Below are 14969 nucleotides of genomic sequence, written 5' to 3' on the forward strand. Positions count from 1 at the left end.
CCTCGGGTTGAAATCTTTTGAGCCCTTCTCAGAGCTCGGAGTATTCTAGCAAAATTGAGTTGGAAAATTGAGAGTTCAGACTTCGAGTAAATGCTTAAAGAAGAATTCTCTAGTAGTTGAAAATTAGTTGAACGAACTCATAATCAATGCATGGCCCTATCTCTTGCCGAGTATTTATTTCTAACTTTATAATTGAGTTGAGGAGAATTTCATCTGGCTGACATGATGGGAATAACCTCAGGGCCTTAACATACCAACATATGATACGAAATTCATTTTGTACGCAATAACTCCACACCACATGAAGATAAGTAGATATACGAAACTTGAGGAATAATAATAATAGTACTAACCATCAATTAGAATAAAAAAATTCTACATGGAAGTTTTTCTGAGCAAAATGCTTGCACCCCCTTTTGCAATATTCGTGAAAATTGCCTGCGGCTTGGCAATGTGAGATTGGAAAGGGAGGATTTATTGTGCGTGTTATTAGCTGGTGGGGTTAATTACATCCACGGTAAACTAATATTCTTCACGCGATCAATATTTATCCGGTAAATAAGAGTCGCTCAATCTTTTTCCAAACGAGATTCCAGTTTCTTACGCGTTCAACTTTCCGGGCGAATAACGGAGGGCTAGGAGCGATCTACATCCGTACTCGAGGGCTTACAAAGCAAAGCACGTCCCCCATTAATAAATCTGCAACATTATAGTCATTTATATCGGTCGGGTTAATAAAGTCCTGTTTCTCTTATCTGAAAAATATTTCATTCAGACTATACACCGTTATTCTATGCCCACCTTATCGCCCTGAAGTACGGTCCGTGAATAGGCAGTGGTAGGTACAGATAGGCACAGTCCAACGACCGTTTTCAGATAGGGAAAAAGTCTTGCGAATGGCGTAACACAAGCTGGCCAAGGCGTGAAATGCCAGGGCCGATTATACAAAGCAGATTAACCAAAGTGTAGGTACAGAGTTTTGAAAATATTTAATCTTTCGTATTCAACTTTGGGTGACCCCGAGTGACAGGGTTTCACACGTAGAGATGAAAAGAGGATCAACAACTAACCGGTTCGTTAAAATGTTTTCTACTTTCTTTTCTGAATCAGTCTTGCCGATCAAGTTTATCCTGGGAAATGTTCGATGCTTCTACCGGGAGTCTCATTCATATCTATAGTCTGGACTCGGAAGCTTACCGCAAACGAAAGGACTCGAAACTCATCTACGTAGAAAAGATAATGATCGGTTGAGCCCATTCGTTTCTGAAGAAGGTAACCGTTGATCGTGAAATTACTGTGTTGCCAATTTTTAAGTTTGAATGAGACAACTTAGCTCAAATGCTCGTTTGGATCGTTCTCATAATGAAAAGTAGCTTGGAAAATTGTACACAAGTTTATTGAATAACAGGCTTCGGAAGGTGTATTGAGCACAGCGTAAAAGGCTTTCAACTTTAATTTTTTTCTTGTGTCATTCGGACTTTGTGCAGAAAAGAGGAAACGTCGAAAAGACAAGAGCATGAAGACTTCACCATTCAGGATGGTGCATCGGCGAACTGTGGACCGAATCCTCTCTCGAGACAGTGATAATTCTTATTGTGAAGTCTCCTTGGATGTGCTGTAGAAGTGGTTTGCAGACAACGGAGAAACCCTTCAGAGGAGAGGAAGTAGGAAGTCGCTATCAGCGATCGGCAATTCTGAAAACGCGGAGGTACTGTGCAACGATTTAGGTCGCGCGATTCACTGCGGAATTTCGTTTCTTTCACATATGTACATACATACAAACGCACACTCGAAGCTTTCCTTAATCGAGACTCAACTGCACCAAGAGTTCACTAAATTTTCCAGTCAGTCTCCGTCTCCGGATCCTCAAAAAATCTCTTTTAAATTACCGAGCATTTCTTCGCTCCCGTGCAAGTTACCTTGACGCATTCACCATTCGCGGAAGTGATTTCAGCTTCAAGATCTAGCCGGGTGAAATTAAATTTAAATTGTTTCCAACAGTAATGGTCTCATTTAGCTATTCGAAGCAAGCCTAGATCACGACATCATTCGGCAAAATCCTGAGATAGAACAGGCTGGATGAGCTTCAAGCGTTCCTGGCCGTCTTGTACTAATATATTTGACGAGCGACAAAATGGAAATACCTTCCGTCCCAAGCGGGTTAAATATACAGGACCAAGGATGTCCAGAAACGTAATATGTGCATTCAGAGAGGGGAAAAATAGCGGAAGAAAAAGAGCGGCACGTAAGAAGGAGAGACGCGGGAAAATCGGTGACGGATCGTCGCGCTATTTCCAAGCGTCGAACGCATTCTGCAATTGCGCAATCCGACAATAGCGAATTAGTTTCATTCCAGCCGTCAATTTGGGACACGAAATAACCACCAAAATGATGATGCATCGTAGGCAACGGGGCAATCATTTGTCGTGATTTCGTTCCGCCGATTTCTGGTCCCGAATCTAGGCGCTCCCACGGGTGCCGAATTTCATGGGAGTCCTGAATCGCCAAAAAGGACCGACCTGGAATAATTTCAACGATTCGATATAGTTTTTGAATTTCAATACGCGAACCCATCCTTCACGCACGGCCAACTTCTCCACATGTGCGCTAGGTATACACCGCATACGTGATCCCATAAAGGCGGACAGGCTTCGGACCCATTTGCACTGCCCTCCTAAGGTACCTCCTCGTTGACAGTGCATCTGCACTCGGGATTACGAGATTAGACGCGCTGGGTATATAGAGAGGAACGAATTCATCTCGAGCGGCACTGGAACCACGAAGAGGAAGGCGGTTGAACTATGGAAGAGATTAATCCTCCCTGCAAAACTGCAGTAAGTGCATCTTTTCAGAGATTCCAAGTTGTCTTAATCGGGAGTCTCCGGTAATGAAGTGACGCAATTCCACGGACTGCACTTGGGAGTCTCAAGGCGAATGCTGGTGCGAGTGTAAGAGTTACAAGTTGAGCAGCCTGCTCGAGCTCAACGCTTTCCATTTATGGAAAACAGCTCGGTGCACCGCGTTGACTTCTGGACATCATAAGCTCGAGCTGTCAGTCTGGACGATAATTACTGACTACCGTTCAGGCACTTGAATCGAAGAACGAATTCGAGACGGACGAAGCAGAGGCGACAGGTCGTGACACGGAGCGACTAGGATGTGTTTGTCGAGCTCTCTGGGTCCCGGACGATCGGCACTCCAGGTGGGTATATTTGCTCGAGCCATCATTTCTTTCTAACAACTTTTCCCCGTCGTGCACCGGGTCCTTTTGTACGCGTGCTCGAACGAAGACCGGGTGTATTCGGTTATTTTATTTCCTGGCCAACGAGCCTTGCAGCTTTATTTTGTCGATTCATATTCACAGCTAGCTGCTCCTGCTGCTAAGGCAGCCCTCCAGGCGTTAAATATTGTTATAACCATGAAAATTAGCAATCAGAACACGTGGAGTGTTCGAGCGTTAAAACGTAACATTTCCTTTTACTCCGAGGACACGAATTATCGTTGCGATATGACGACTATAAGCCGGGACGGAAAAATATGGATAACAGTCTATTTTTTCTCGCTCAACAATGACTTTTTTATCGCGTTTCATCAATTAACTAACGATATAAAAAACTTCGATCGAAATTTGCCGATACGATAACACGGAAAAAAAAAAACTTATTGTAAAATTATATTGTGATTGGAGTAACACAGCTTCCACGATCATTTGCAAATATTATGGGGCAACAACGAACAAGTGGAAACTGGAGGCAGAGAGGCTGAAAGTAACAACAACTCATCTGGGAGTTTAGTGCGCTCATTAATTAGGTTGGTCTGCGTCTGCGAATTTTCCGCTTCCGTTATTAGAAAGAATTCTGTAATAATTGCCGGGTGAAATAAAACAGGCCATTTTTCAGCGACGACTTTACCGAATATTTTTTTTTCTTCCATTTCCTTTTACTCTACTGCTCTCCCAATTCAACAAACAATAAGAAATTGTTTTTTTCTTTTTTCAAACGAACGTGCAAGTAATTAAGGGACATGTTCTCTTGTGGAAAAATATTTAATTGGCATGATGCAATTATCATGTCTCTTGGGGAAACGGGATGGAAGCGGCGGGGAAGGAATAAGAAATTAGAGAAGTGGGAAAAGAAACGACTTAAAGAAATGAACCGTACTTGGGAAGTGCATTATGTAGGTATTATGAGATACTGGGAGGCATAATTACTTATATAATTGGGTCGTAACGCCAATTTGGCTGGGACCCAGATCTTTTCAAATTAAAGCTCTACGGGACGAAATAGAACGCAACGACAGGATGGAATGTGGAGCACCAGCCTGAGCTACCCGCGCAATCATAGGAACACAAAGCGGTTTTATCGTTGTTGGTACGAAAAACGAATAAAACTCATTCAATAGAGATCGTTGGGTATTTCGACCATTTCGAACGGAGCGGCAACCGGACAGTCTGTCATTTGACCAAATAAAACCCATACCAACCCAGGGATCCACTAATTCCGTTGCTAACAATATGCTTTTGTGTATCGCATCTCAACCCCGGGCCGCAGGGTAGATGTATATATAACTACAATAACGATCGAGTGGTTCGTTCACGAAAGGAATCTAATTTGAAAAGGCAAAATTACCGTCGAGTCATTAGTGTGGATCGCCCGTGTCAATAATAAGATGAAGCGAAAATCGAATTCCATATAAATTGCGTCCAGCGCGCTGGGTGAAATAAATTTCAAATTCGTTTTGCCTGAAGTGATTTCCAGTTGATTGCCAATCGGTTTTGACAACTTCTTAGAAAACCAGCATCGAAGAACTACACTCGTCGTTTCCTCAGAGGTAAGGAAATTATATTCATTGAATTTTCACACACCCCCGAGTCTCGTCGCTCCCTCGCTCAACCGTCCAAGCGAAAGGCTAATCTAGGTCGCCTGACGTCAGATTTTCTACGGTTCTCGCATCCTAATTAGGGACCGAAAACTGTGTGTAACTGGCAGTCCGGCAGGAACTCTTGACGCAACCTCGTTATTCCTCGCAGCGGAAAGGAAAAGCAGCAACATGGTCGTCTTCCTGTATAATCAACTCCCCGAGGACACAAGATGGAAAAAAGCAGGGTGAACATTTGAGAAAGACTTTTACCTTGCTCGGAAATATCTTTGACATTTTTCTACGTAGGGCAGTCACACTCGTATATCTGCACACGATATGCATATTTCTCGCACTGCATCCTGTCCGCAAATAATTACACCTTTTGCGCGAAGCTTGCAAAATTTTTTAGCAAAACTAAATTACAAATTTTTCCTTTTTGTTCGTTTCGGTAACAGGCCAGCGTGTGTGCCATTTTACGAAAGCCTGCAGGATTCTAGCATTTTGTAAAAAGTTTTACAACTCGTGCAGGAAATAACGTGGATTACCTTACTTTACATCCAAGAATAACGCCGGCTGTTCCTTCCCGTGTCTAGAGAGAGTATTTCGTTTGAAGCACGAAAACCTGCAAAGAGTGGAAAAGACAAAAAGGTAATATTTTCTTTGCTAACTCATGAGAAATTCATAACGACATATTTGAAATGAAATCGCATTCACTACGGGTTGTATGGAAGACAATAAATGAATATGTGAATAAATTTTTATCCCATACAGTTGAATCCCCAAAAAAAATATCATCTGTGTTTATACTTTCGACAAGAAAAGGAAACAACCGATGAGCAGAATTCTTAGATATTCTTTGCCGTTCGAGAACCAGACGACAATTCTTACGTCACGAGCAATATCTGGTTAGTAGGCCGAAGCAATCACAGGGAATAAACAACAAGTGGAGGCGGGCATTAACGGCACAATGACAGGAAGCACGGCCGCCCTCCAGGAGGGCTTCGACTTGGCTCGACTCGACGTATTACACGAGGTCCAGTCCGTGGAGTCACTCTATCCCTTGGCGGCACCCTGCACAGCTGGATACAAATTCAATCGGCCTGCGGATGATTATCCTTCTCGCACCTTTCCTCCCTCTTCCATCTTTCTCCACGCATCTCTCCACGTCTACGATGCCCACAATTCTTAACAATCGCAACGATTCCATTTCAGGTGCGATTGTGGTATTCTAATTAGAACCGCTACGCGCCACTTGCCATTAAAGCAAGAAAAACCTATCCGTTCCTTGGCACGCCGGTTGGTAGAAAATTTTCGCAGATGCAGATACTGCGCGCGCTTCTAATATATAAATAGCTGATATTTGGGATTGGTTAATAAGGTTTAATTTAAACTGGGTGAAAAACCGATGGCCAACTCGGAAACCGCGTCTGAAAATTCTTAATCAACGATAAGCGTCGAGGGAGAGTGTTATGTAACGTCGAGGTCCTTGTCTTTTGAAGCAGCTCGTCTATATTCTTCTATCACGAAACCGGTGTCGCTTAACGAGCTTTCTACCATCGGCGGGGTGGGAAGCTCGACGGAAACTTTGCTCACTCGCTCGTTCGCGCAAAGCCTTGCCCTGTACAGATATACATCATGCTTAACAAGGACAAATGAAGGAAAGGAACTTTTTCATTGAGCCAAGCGGAGAGGAAACACAGGCAGAGGGAGATGGGACCGAAAATAGCCTTTACACGCGTCGGCCTTGTTTGCTCTTCAAAGTCACACAGGCTTCACCCTTTTCTCTCGCTCATATTCTCATAAAATGTGAACAAAATTTTCCACCCAAGGTTAAATTTCGCACATGATTTATCACGATCGGTTCATCTCTTTTGACAGAATACAATACAGACAGAGGTCACAGATCCAGAATAACTGCAATTTCCAATCTCGCATGAACATTGAGTTTCAGGTGAAAACTTTGATTCGGTCATGAAGCGCGAAGAAACTACCCTTGAACACGTCGGCGTTGGCGCGAGTATAACCAAGGTAAGGAACGAAAGCCAGGAGCGCTTGCAAATGAAAATATGAGCCCATGTTGCGAGCGGTGAAACCCTGATACATAGAGGCACACACACACACACGCACAGACAGGGACGACGGGTGTAGCTAGCATGTGCTAGACCACACAGTAGACGCACGACTGCGCTTCTCCTGCACGTAGAAACACCCGCACCAACACCCGAACACCCCGCGTGTAGTTTCCTTGTCGGCTATATTGGATTTTCTACCACGCGTTTTCACCCCCGTCGGGGTTTTCCGGCAGTCCTCGGAGGCTTTCGGGGCGAACAACCCCCGCTGACCACCCCCGCCGGATGCAGTGATGCTGCGTGCTTCGGCAACCCCGCGAAGCGGGCTTCGGAGCCAAGTTCTGGCGGTTCTGGTGGTTCTGGCGGCACCGTCGACCCGGTCGGACGGGAGAGTTGGAACAGCCAGCAGTCTCCTGCCGCGCGTCGGGATGAACGGTCGCGTTGTCAGAGCACATCCTCGTCGAGATGTTGACGGAGCCAGACGTACCTCGTAGGTGTCACTGATCCGTCGGTTGTGTGAATGATAAATTATCGCGGCGATTAGCGCTGCCCTGGAGTTGATGATCGGCCGACTGTACCTCGCGAATCATGAGAATACCCTCGTCGAGGAGATTTGCTGAATCGCCCGCGGTGAGAAGGGACACCGAGGACGAGGACGAATGACAACTTTGAACTACCCTGGTTTTGGAAGGCTTAGGACAGGGAACTCGCCCCGAGATCACGGGATTAATGCTGTCGACTTCGGATCTTCGGAGTACAGGGAAAGTTGGCAAGGATTTCGAGTCTTGATTCGGGTCTCCGTTATCTACGGATAACATTCGCTTCTTCCGAGAAAATGTTCGGTTTTGTGACATACGGATCGTTATTTCTATTTCTCGGTCATACCGGGCTTCCTTACTTTTGCGATCTGCAGCAGCGACTCTGGCATTGACGCGGAACGTATTTATTTTTCAATCCGAAGTGAACTACTCGGACCGGATTCAAAACTTAGGATAGTGCGATTCTAACCCAGTTTTCTTTTCAAAAGTTATGTTTCGATTCTCCCTAATCAACGGAAGACAATCGAGCACTGGCTGACACTGTGCGTGACTCGTGTTAAAAATGCGAGAAATTGTGATGAAAATGATGCTTTTTTGGGTGATCAGGATATTGGTTAGCTACAACACGGCCGTGTGCTTCGCGTTGTTCGTCGGCGAGGCTGCCGCGGAACCTCTTAGATATGCTGCGCCGGAGGACTGTGCCTGGCACTCGCATAATTCGGAGGACGAAGTTTCGCTGACCTGTTCGCTTCGTTCGATAAACAGTGAGTTTGACACGACGAACTTTAGCCTGATACCAAGCGAGCATACCGCCGTGCTGAAAATAGAATGCGACACTAGTATTCAGACGAAAAGCTCACTTAGCGAGGACAGCTTTGCCCACCTCCACAAGCTCCGCGAGCTTCACTTGGACGGATGTAAACTTGCCAACTGGCCCACGGGCGCTCTTAACGGTCTGAGAAATTTGCGGAACCTCACCATCAGGACGCGAAACAACGATTATCCTGCATTTAGCTTGGAACTCTTCCCGGACGCGTTTGCCGTCACGCCTCATATAGAAAAATTGGACCTGGCATCAAACAACATATGGTCCTTTCCGGACCGGCTGTTTTGCCCCCTGTCAGCTTTGGTATATTTGAATGTGTCTGGCAACAGATTACAGGATGTCACCGAGCTCAATTTTCGGGAAACCAGCGAACCCCAGCCGCAACCATTGATGGCAGACTCCGAGGAACCGCCGCCGAGTTCGACCTCGTGTTCCCTGGACATTCAAATCCTTGACGTTTCCTCCAACCACCTCATCCTGCTTCCTTCGAAAGGATTTTCCACTCTAAGACGGTTGAAGGAATTGCGCCTCGCGAGAAACGAGATCAATATGGTCGACGACAAGGCGCTATTCGGTCTTCGGAGCCTTGAGATATTTGATCTGTCAGACAACAGGGTTGTCGCCCTTCCCGCCGCGTTGTTCAGAGACACGGCCAACACTATCAAGGAAATCCACTTGCAGAATAATTCACTGAGTGTTCTCGCGCCCGGTTTGTTTGCCGACTTGAAACAGCTCGTCGCGTTATACTTGTCCAGGAATTCACTGACCAGTGCTTGGTTCAGCTCGACTACGTTTTCGGGACTGATTAGATTGGTTCTCCTGGATTTGTCGAGGAACAAAATAGCAACGCTGGACCCGGCTCTCTTCAAGGATTTGTATACCGTCCAGATTTTAAATTTGCAAAACAACAAGCTTGAAACCATACCTGCGGACACGTTTTCACCGATGAGTAACCTGCACACTCTCGTGCTGAAATATAATCGCCTCACTTACCTGGATGCCTACTCATTGAACGGGCTATTCGCGCTGTCTTTGCTGTCTCTTGACTCGAATCAAATCGAAGGGATACATCCGGACGCTTTTCGAAACTGTTCTAGTCTCCACGACCTAAATTTATCGGGTAATAACTTGGATAGCATACCAGCAGCTCTGAAGGATATGCGGATGCTGCGAACGATAGATCTAGGCGAAAATCAGATAAAGAAACTGATTGATCCGGGGTTTCACGGTATGTCTAGTTTGTACGGATTGAGATTAATTGGAAACGAAATATCGAACGTCTCGAAAGCAGCTTTCGCCGAGATACCGGCTTTGCAAATATTGAACCTCGCTAGGAATAAAATCGAGAGAGTAGAGAGCGGCGCCTTCGCGGAGAGTCCAGCGCTTCAAGCTGTTCGCCTAGACGCGAACTTTATCCAGGACATGAGCGGTATATTCCTGAACGCTCCAGGTCTGCTGTGGCTAAACATGTCCGACAACGCAATCGAGCACTTCGATTACACCCTGCTTCCGCGGGAATTGCAGTGGCTCGACATGCACAAGAACAAAATATCTGGCCTGGGCGTCGCCCCGGTGGGACTCCGTCTTCAAACCCTGGACGCATCCTTTAATCGAATAACCAAGATTCCGGCCAATTCTTTGCCGGAATCTATAGAGCTACTCTTTCTCAATGACAATCTCATCCACAGTGTCGAGCCGCACACGTTCGTGGCTAAGGTGAACCTCACCAGGGTCGATTTGTATGCAAACCAGATCGTGAGCATGGAACTGTCGGCGCTGCAGCTCGCCCCGGTGCCACCCGATAGAGCTTTGCCAGAGTTTTACGTCGGCGGAAATCCTTTCCAGTGTGACTGCACCATGGAGTGGCTGCAGAGGATAAACGCGTTAACTTTACGCCAGCATCCGAAAGTTATGGATTTGGCATCGGTGTACTGCCGGCTTCCTTACGACAGGCGAAAGTCGTTCGCACCGCTTCTCGAAGCATCGCCGTCTCAGTTTCTCTGCACCTACAAAACGCACTGCTTCGCTCTCTGCCATTGCTGCGACTTCGATGCCTGCGACTGCGAGATGACTTGTCCTACAAATTGTACCTGCTACCATGACCAATCGTGGTCGGCGAACGTCGTCGACTGTTCGCGGTCCAGCTACACCAACTTGCCAGGAAGACTGCCCATGGACGCTACCGAGGTCTACTTGGACGGCAACGAGTTCGGAGAGTTGACATCTCACGCCTTCATTGGACGCAAGAACTTGCAGGTTCTCTACGCGAATAACAGCAACATCGTGGCCATTCACAACCACACGTTCAGCGGACTGAAGCGGCTGGTTGTCCTTCACCTTGAGAATAACAAGATAATCACGCTGAGAGGATTGGAGTTGGCCGCTCTGGCCGGCCTCAAGGAACTGTACTTACAAAACAACCTCTTGGTTCATATCGATAACGGGACTTTCCTCCCGCTGAGAGAACTGGAGGTTCTACGACTGGAGAACAATCGGCTAACGACATTCGCAGTCTGGCAGCTAGCCCAGAACCCTTACCTGGTGGACATCGGGCTCGTTAATAATCCCTGGAGCTGCGAGTGCGGGTATTTAGGCCGCTTCAGGGAATGGGTCTCCGTTCATAAGGCCAAGATTACTGATCTAGCCCGTGTCTCTTGCGCGCTGGGGTCGCCCCTTGGTATTCACGGAAACTCTTCGGTGATAAATTGCGCCGCGTTGTCCGGCGCTACTCCGGCTATTGAGACACGCCCTCTCGAGGGCTACCTTCCTCTTCTCTTGGCGTCCGCGGCGCTATTCTTCGCACTGATCGGGCTCCTTTGCGGAGCCCTGAGACACAGGCAGACCCTCAGAGCCTGGGCTGCAGGCAGGTGCGGCCTGAGAGCTTGCTACAAGACCGCCGCCTTCGAGGAGAGCGACAGACCCTTCGACGCCTACATCTCATACTCGGCAAAGGACGAGGCGTTCGTATCGAGGTCGCTTGCCCCCGGCCTCGAAATGTCTTACAGACTCTGTCTCCACTACCGTGACCTTAGCTCAGGTTCGAGCGTCGCCGATGCCGTTAATGAGGCGGCCGACTCCTCGCGACGAACCATCCTTGTTCTGTCGAGAAACTTCATCCATGGCGAGTGGGCGAGATTCGAGTTTAAAGCAGCGCTCAGAAGCATCCTCAGGGACAAAGGACGCTCCGTTATCTTCCTACTGGTTGGTGGTGTTAGTCCCCAGGATCTCGACTCGGATTTGCGGAAGCGAATTGCCTCCCATACGGTCGTCGCCTGGGGCGAGAAACTCTTCTGGCAAAAGCTCAGATTCGCAATGCCTGATCCACCCGCCTCACTGGTTACCTTAGACAGGGGACTTCCTCCACCGCCGCTCCCTCCACCACCGCATCACCTGTGGGCGTAGCGGATGTTTCAATGCAGGTGAGTCTCGCTGCAAAATATTTTAGATCTATACGCCATCACTCGCAAGGTATTCGATCACCTACTCACGTGATCTGCACAGCAATTTGCTCGTTTGCCGTGAAACTGGGGTAAATAAAAATGAGACGAACAATCGTTGAAAAAACTGTAAAATGACTCTGGCAAGCCACAATTACACAGTTCCTACAAATTAACGTTGAAAATCCAAACAGGGAAATCTTTGTCCGTGAATATGAGAACGAAACTACCTGCAGAGATTCATCCCATTTCTATTCGTTCGCGTAGCTGGGTACGTTATACAAAGCCGAATATACGCGACTTACGAGTCTAGCAAATAGAACCGCGGTGAATAGCCAACGTACATATAATTACTGTAAATCTTGGCCAAAACGGCTGACTGCACCCGGTTGGCTAATAAAGTACGAACAAGCTGAAGAATATTATTATTGTCGGTGGTGAGTTCCGACGGGATTTCCAGTGTATGTAGAGTCAGGTAGCCTGCTAGCAGGTAATAAAAATTCGTTGCACGTTAACTTGAAGTCATTGGCAAAGGTGAAGAAGAAAATTTTTTCCCCCAAAAAATTTGTTAGATGATATCTTATTAGGTTGGCTTTCGCGGGTTTACAAGGGTCGCACAGTTACAAAGGATCACGTGGTTAAATAAGGCAATTTATCCAGGTTTTACGACCTCAGTCAACCGCGTTGTACTCACCGGGCTAACCTCCATTTACCCGAACGTGATCGTCGTATCAGGACTAGGTATGGTACCGTTAAACTAAACTCCCGGTGGTTCTTAATCTACAAATAACATCGAGTGCCTACCCGCGTCGAAACTTGGGAGAAAAAATTATCAAAAAGCACGCGGCTGCTGGACGAGTGTTTACACCTTGGAATTGGAAAGAGTGGCGCGTCTATGCTATCACCGTTCCGAACCGACTCCTGACTGGACTAATTTCACGGAGAAAAACTTGGCATGCAAATTTGACGAGTCTCAAGGCGCTGCGCGGTCGTCAGACAAGGAAGAAAGAGATGGCAGAATGCCGGCGGCAAAAGTTTAGTACAAGAGACAAAGATCTACTAAGGCTTGGAAATTGTACTAACTGTCTCGTCCAGGAACAGGGAGCTCGGCGTTGATGGCTCCACCTCTGAATCCGGCTCAGCAGTTGCCTGAATAATAAACCGTTTCTGAAGAATACTTTTACCTTTTTTTCCTTGAGGATACAACGGGGGGAAAGAGATGATTTCCGGGACCTTTTTGTTTTTCGACAAACTTAAGTCTCCGGTATATGGCAAACGATATTTTTATAGGACGATACCGAAGTCAAAGGAGGCATCATCTCTTTGTGCTGAGGCGAGAACGCATCAACGAATTACTTTATAATGTACGACACGCTGATTAGATTGATCGACCGGATGCTTGAGTGCCTGTTGACTTGGAGATAAGTAACGCGGGTTTATAATTCACGGACTGTGTATCACGTGAATGATGTCACTACGATTAGTCAGTGTTACAATTCGAATTTTCCTGCTTTCAGTATCCAACGCCGCTACTAAAAGCATTGTTGAATATCCCGAGCAAGATAAAATGGGAATCATGAATCGAGGAATTTGATGTACCAACGATTATTTTTTTCCTCGATGATTAAATGAAGGTATACTTCGGATGAAGAACTCATTTCCCCGCAAGCCAAAACATCGTTTCTTTCAACGGGATAGGCCAGCTTTATTTTCTTAAACCGGAGTGCTTTTATTTTCGTGCAAGCTTTTGCTCCGTAACGCTCAACCCATTATGAGGCAGAGCTTTCTCGTAATAACGCTTTTCCTTTCGACGCGTCTGCACCACCGCCCGCATGAATTCTGTGTGGCTAATAGTAAGCTCTCAGGGAATTTGCGCGATCTGTCAGACGATTGCCTGCAGTGGTAACTTGCGTGTGTTTTCCTTCTGCCAAAGAGAGAGAGAGAGAGAGAGAGAGAGAGAGAGAGAAAGCGAAAAAAAATTGGAATAGAAAATAAAAAGCCAAAGGTGAAAAAGAAGAGAAAACAATTCTAAAGAAGAGCAACGCGATGGCTTGTGCCCAGCAGAAGCGAATGACGGAATCAGAAATACACGAGTAAGCCGATCGGGAGCGGAGAGAAATAAGATTGGGCGCAAAAAGCGAAACACTTCGTACGCGTCCCTCCTTAAATAAGTTGCTGGCCTTTTTACTGCGTTCCTCTCGCCAAAAACAAATCCATTCACCGACTCTGAATTGGGGTGGATTCGCCCGGATTCTGGATAAGCTTGGTAGAGAATCGCGCCCAGCATTATCCAAGACCCATAATGCACCTCGAGACAACAAAGATTGCGCTAAGACACCAACCAGCGAAGTGTGCGAGAGCCAGAATTGTCGAACAAAGGGGTTCGAGGTCCAACGCGAGTTTATTTTTATCCCTCGGGTTGGGAGGCTGGGATGAGGCTCTTGGGACAAATTGGCAAACGTATATGACATTAAGACTAATAAATACAATAAACTCTTTAAAGTATCTGCAACTTTCTTTATTGCCAACGTGTAGCCTCGTTTCTCGGTACTCGCGTGATTTACCGACGTAGTTTTCCGGTGCTGCCACGATCTTCTCTCCGACGGAGCGATGCTCGAATGAGAAAAAATAAAGACACCAAAAGACGAAAAAAAAGGTGAGCAAAAACGCGGCACGGTCTCGCACACTCTTCCGTTACATATTCCTATGAAACAATTTTTACTCACGTGGTGTTCCTTTGGTATTCAACGAGGGTGAAAAATAGTCGTAACGTTGCTTGTAAAAGTTTTAAAAAAAACTTCGTCGTTGAAAAAAAACCGAGACGAAGTGTGAATACTTTTTTATTTCGTCGCGCCCTCGTATCTACCGAAGATATGAGTCGACCGATGAGATGAGCATGACTTTCGGAAGTTGTAATGCGAAATGATGATGCTCCGGTTTATTTGACATCCAGTTCCGTCATCGCTGCTAAAAATTATCAAAATAATGCCAAAACCTGAGAGCTTAGCATGGGTCGTTTAATATTCCTTGGGCGGAAAATTTGTTTCGCCGGTGAGACTAACTACCGTTGTGTCGAAGTCAAATAAAGCCATTATTCCGTCGAGAAATCTCGTTCCTGGTGAATCTTGCAAAAATTAACTTTGAAATTTATCGTAGCAACTGTAACACCATTACCTCAGCTTCTCATTGCTCTCTTTACACCCTTCTCTCTTGCACTCCCTCTCTCTCTCTCTATCTC

At 46.4% G+C, this 14969-nt stretch overlaps 1 protein-coding gene across 3 annotated transcripts in view; it reads left to right on the plus strand.

The window, feature by feature from the left end:
* The first annotated feature begins 7263 nt into the window (after window positions 1-7263).
* Window positions 7264-14969, plus strand: part of LOC124408715 (toll-like receptor 6) — a 93438-nt gene continuing 85732 nt past the window's right edge. The window contains exons 1-2 of one of the 3 annotated variants that reach the window (XM_046885853.1): window positions 7264-11713; window positions 13249-13322. In XM_046885853.1, the coding sequence (XP_046741809.1) occupies window positions 8031-11696 (3666 nt within the window). In that variant the 5' untranslated portion in view covers window positions 7264-8030 and the 3' untranslated portion in view covers window positions 11697-11713; window positions 13249-13322. Of the gene's footprint in view, window positions 11714-13248; window positions 13323-14969 lie in introns of those variants that run through there. The other 2 variants (XM_046885852.1, XM_046885851.1) reach the window with 2 other exon arrangements.

This window comes from Diprion similis, chromosome 8 (assembly GCF_021155765.1).
Source record: "Diprion similis isolate iyDipSimi1 chromosome 8, iyDipSimi1.1, whole genome shotgun sequence".
NCBI lineage: Eukaryota > Metazoa > Arthropoda > Insecta > Hymenoptera > Diprionidae > Diprion > Diprion similis.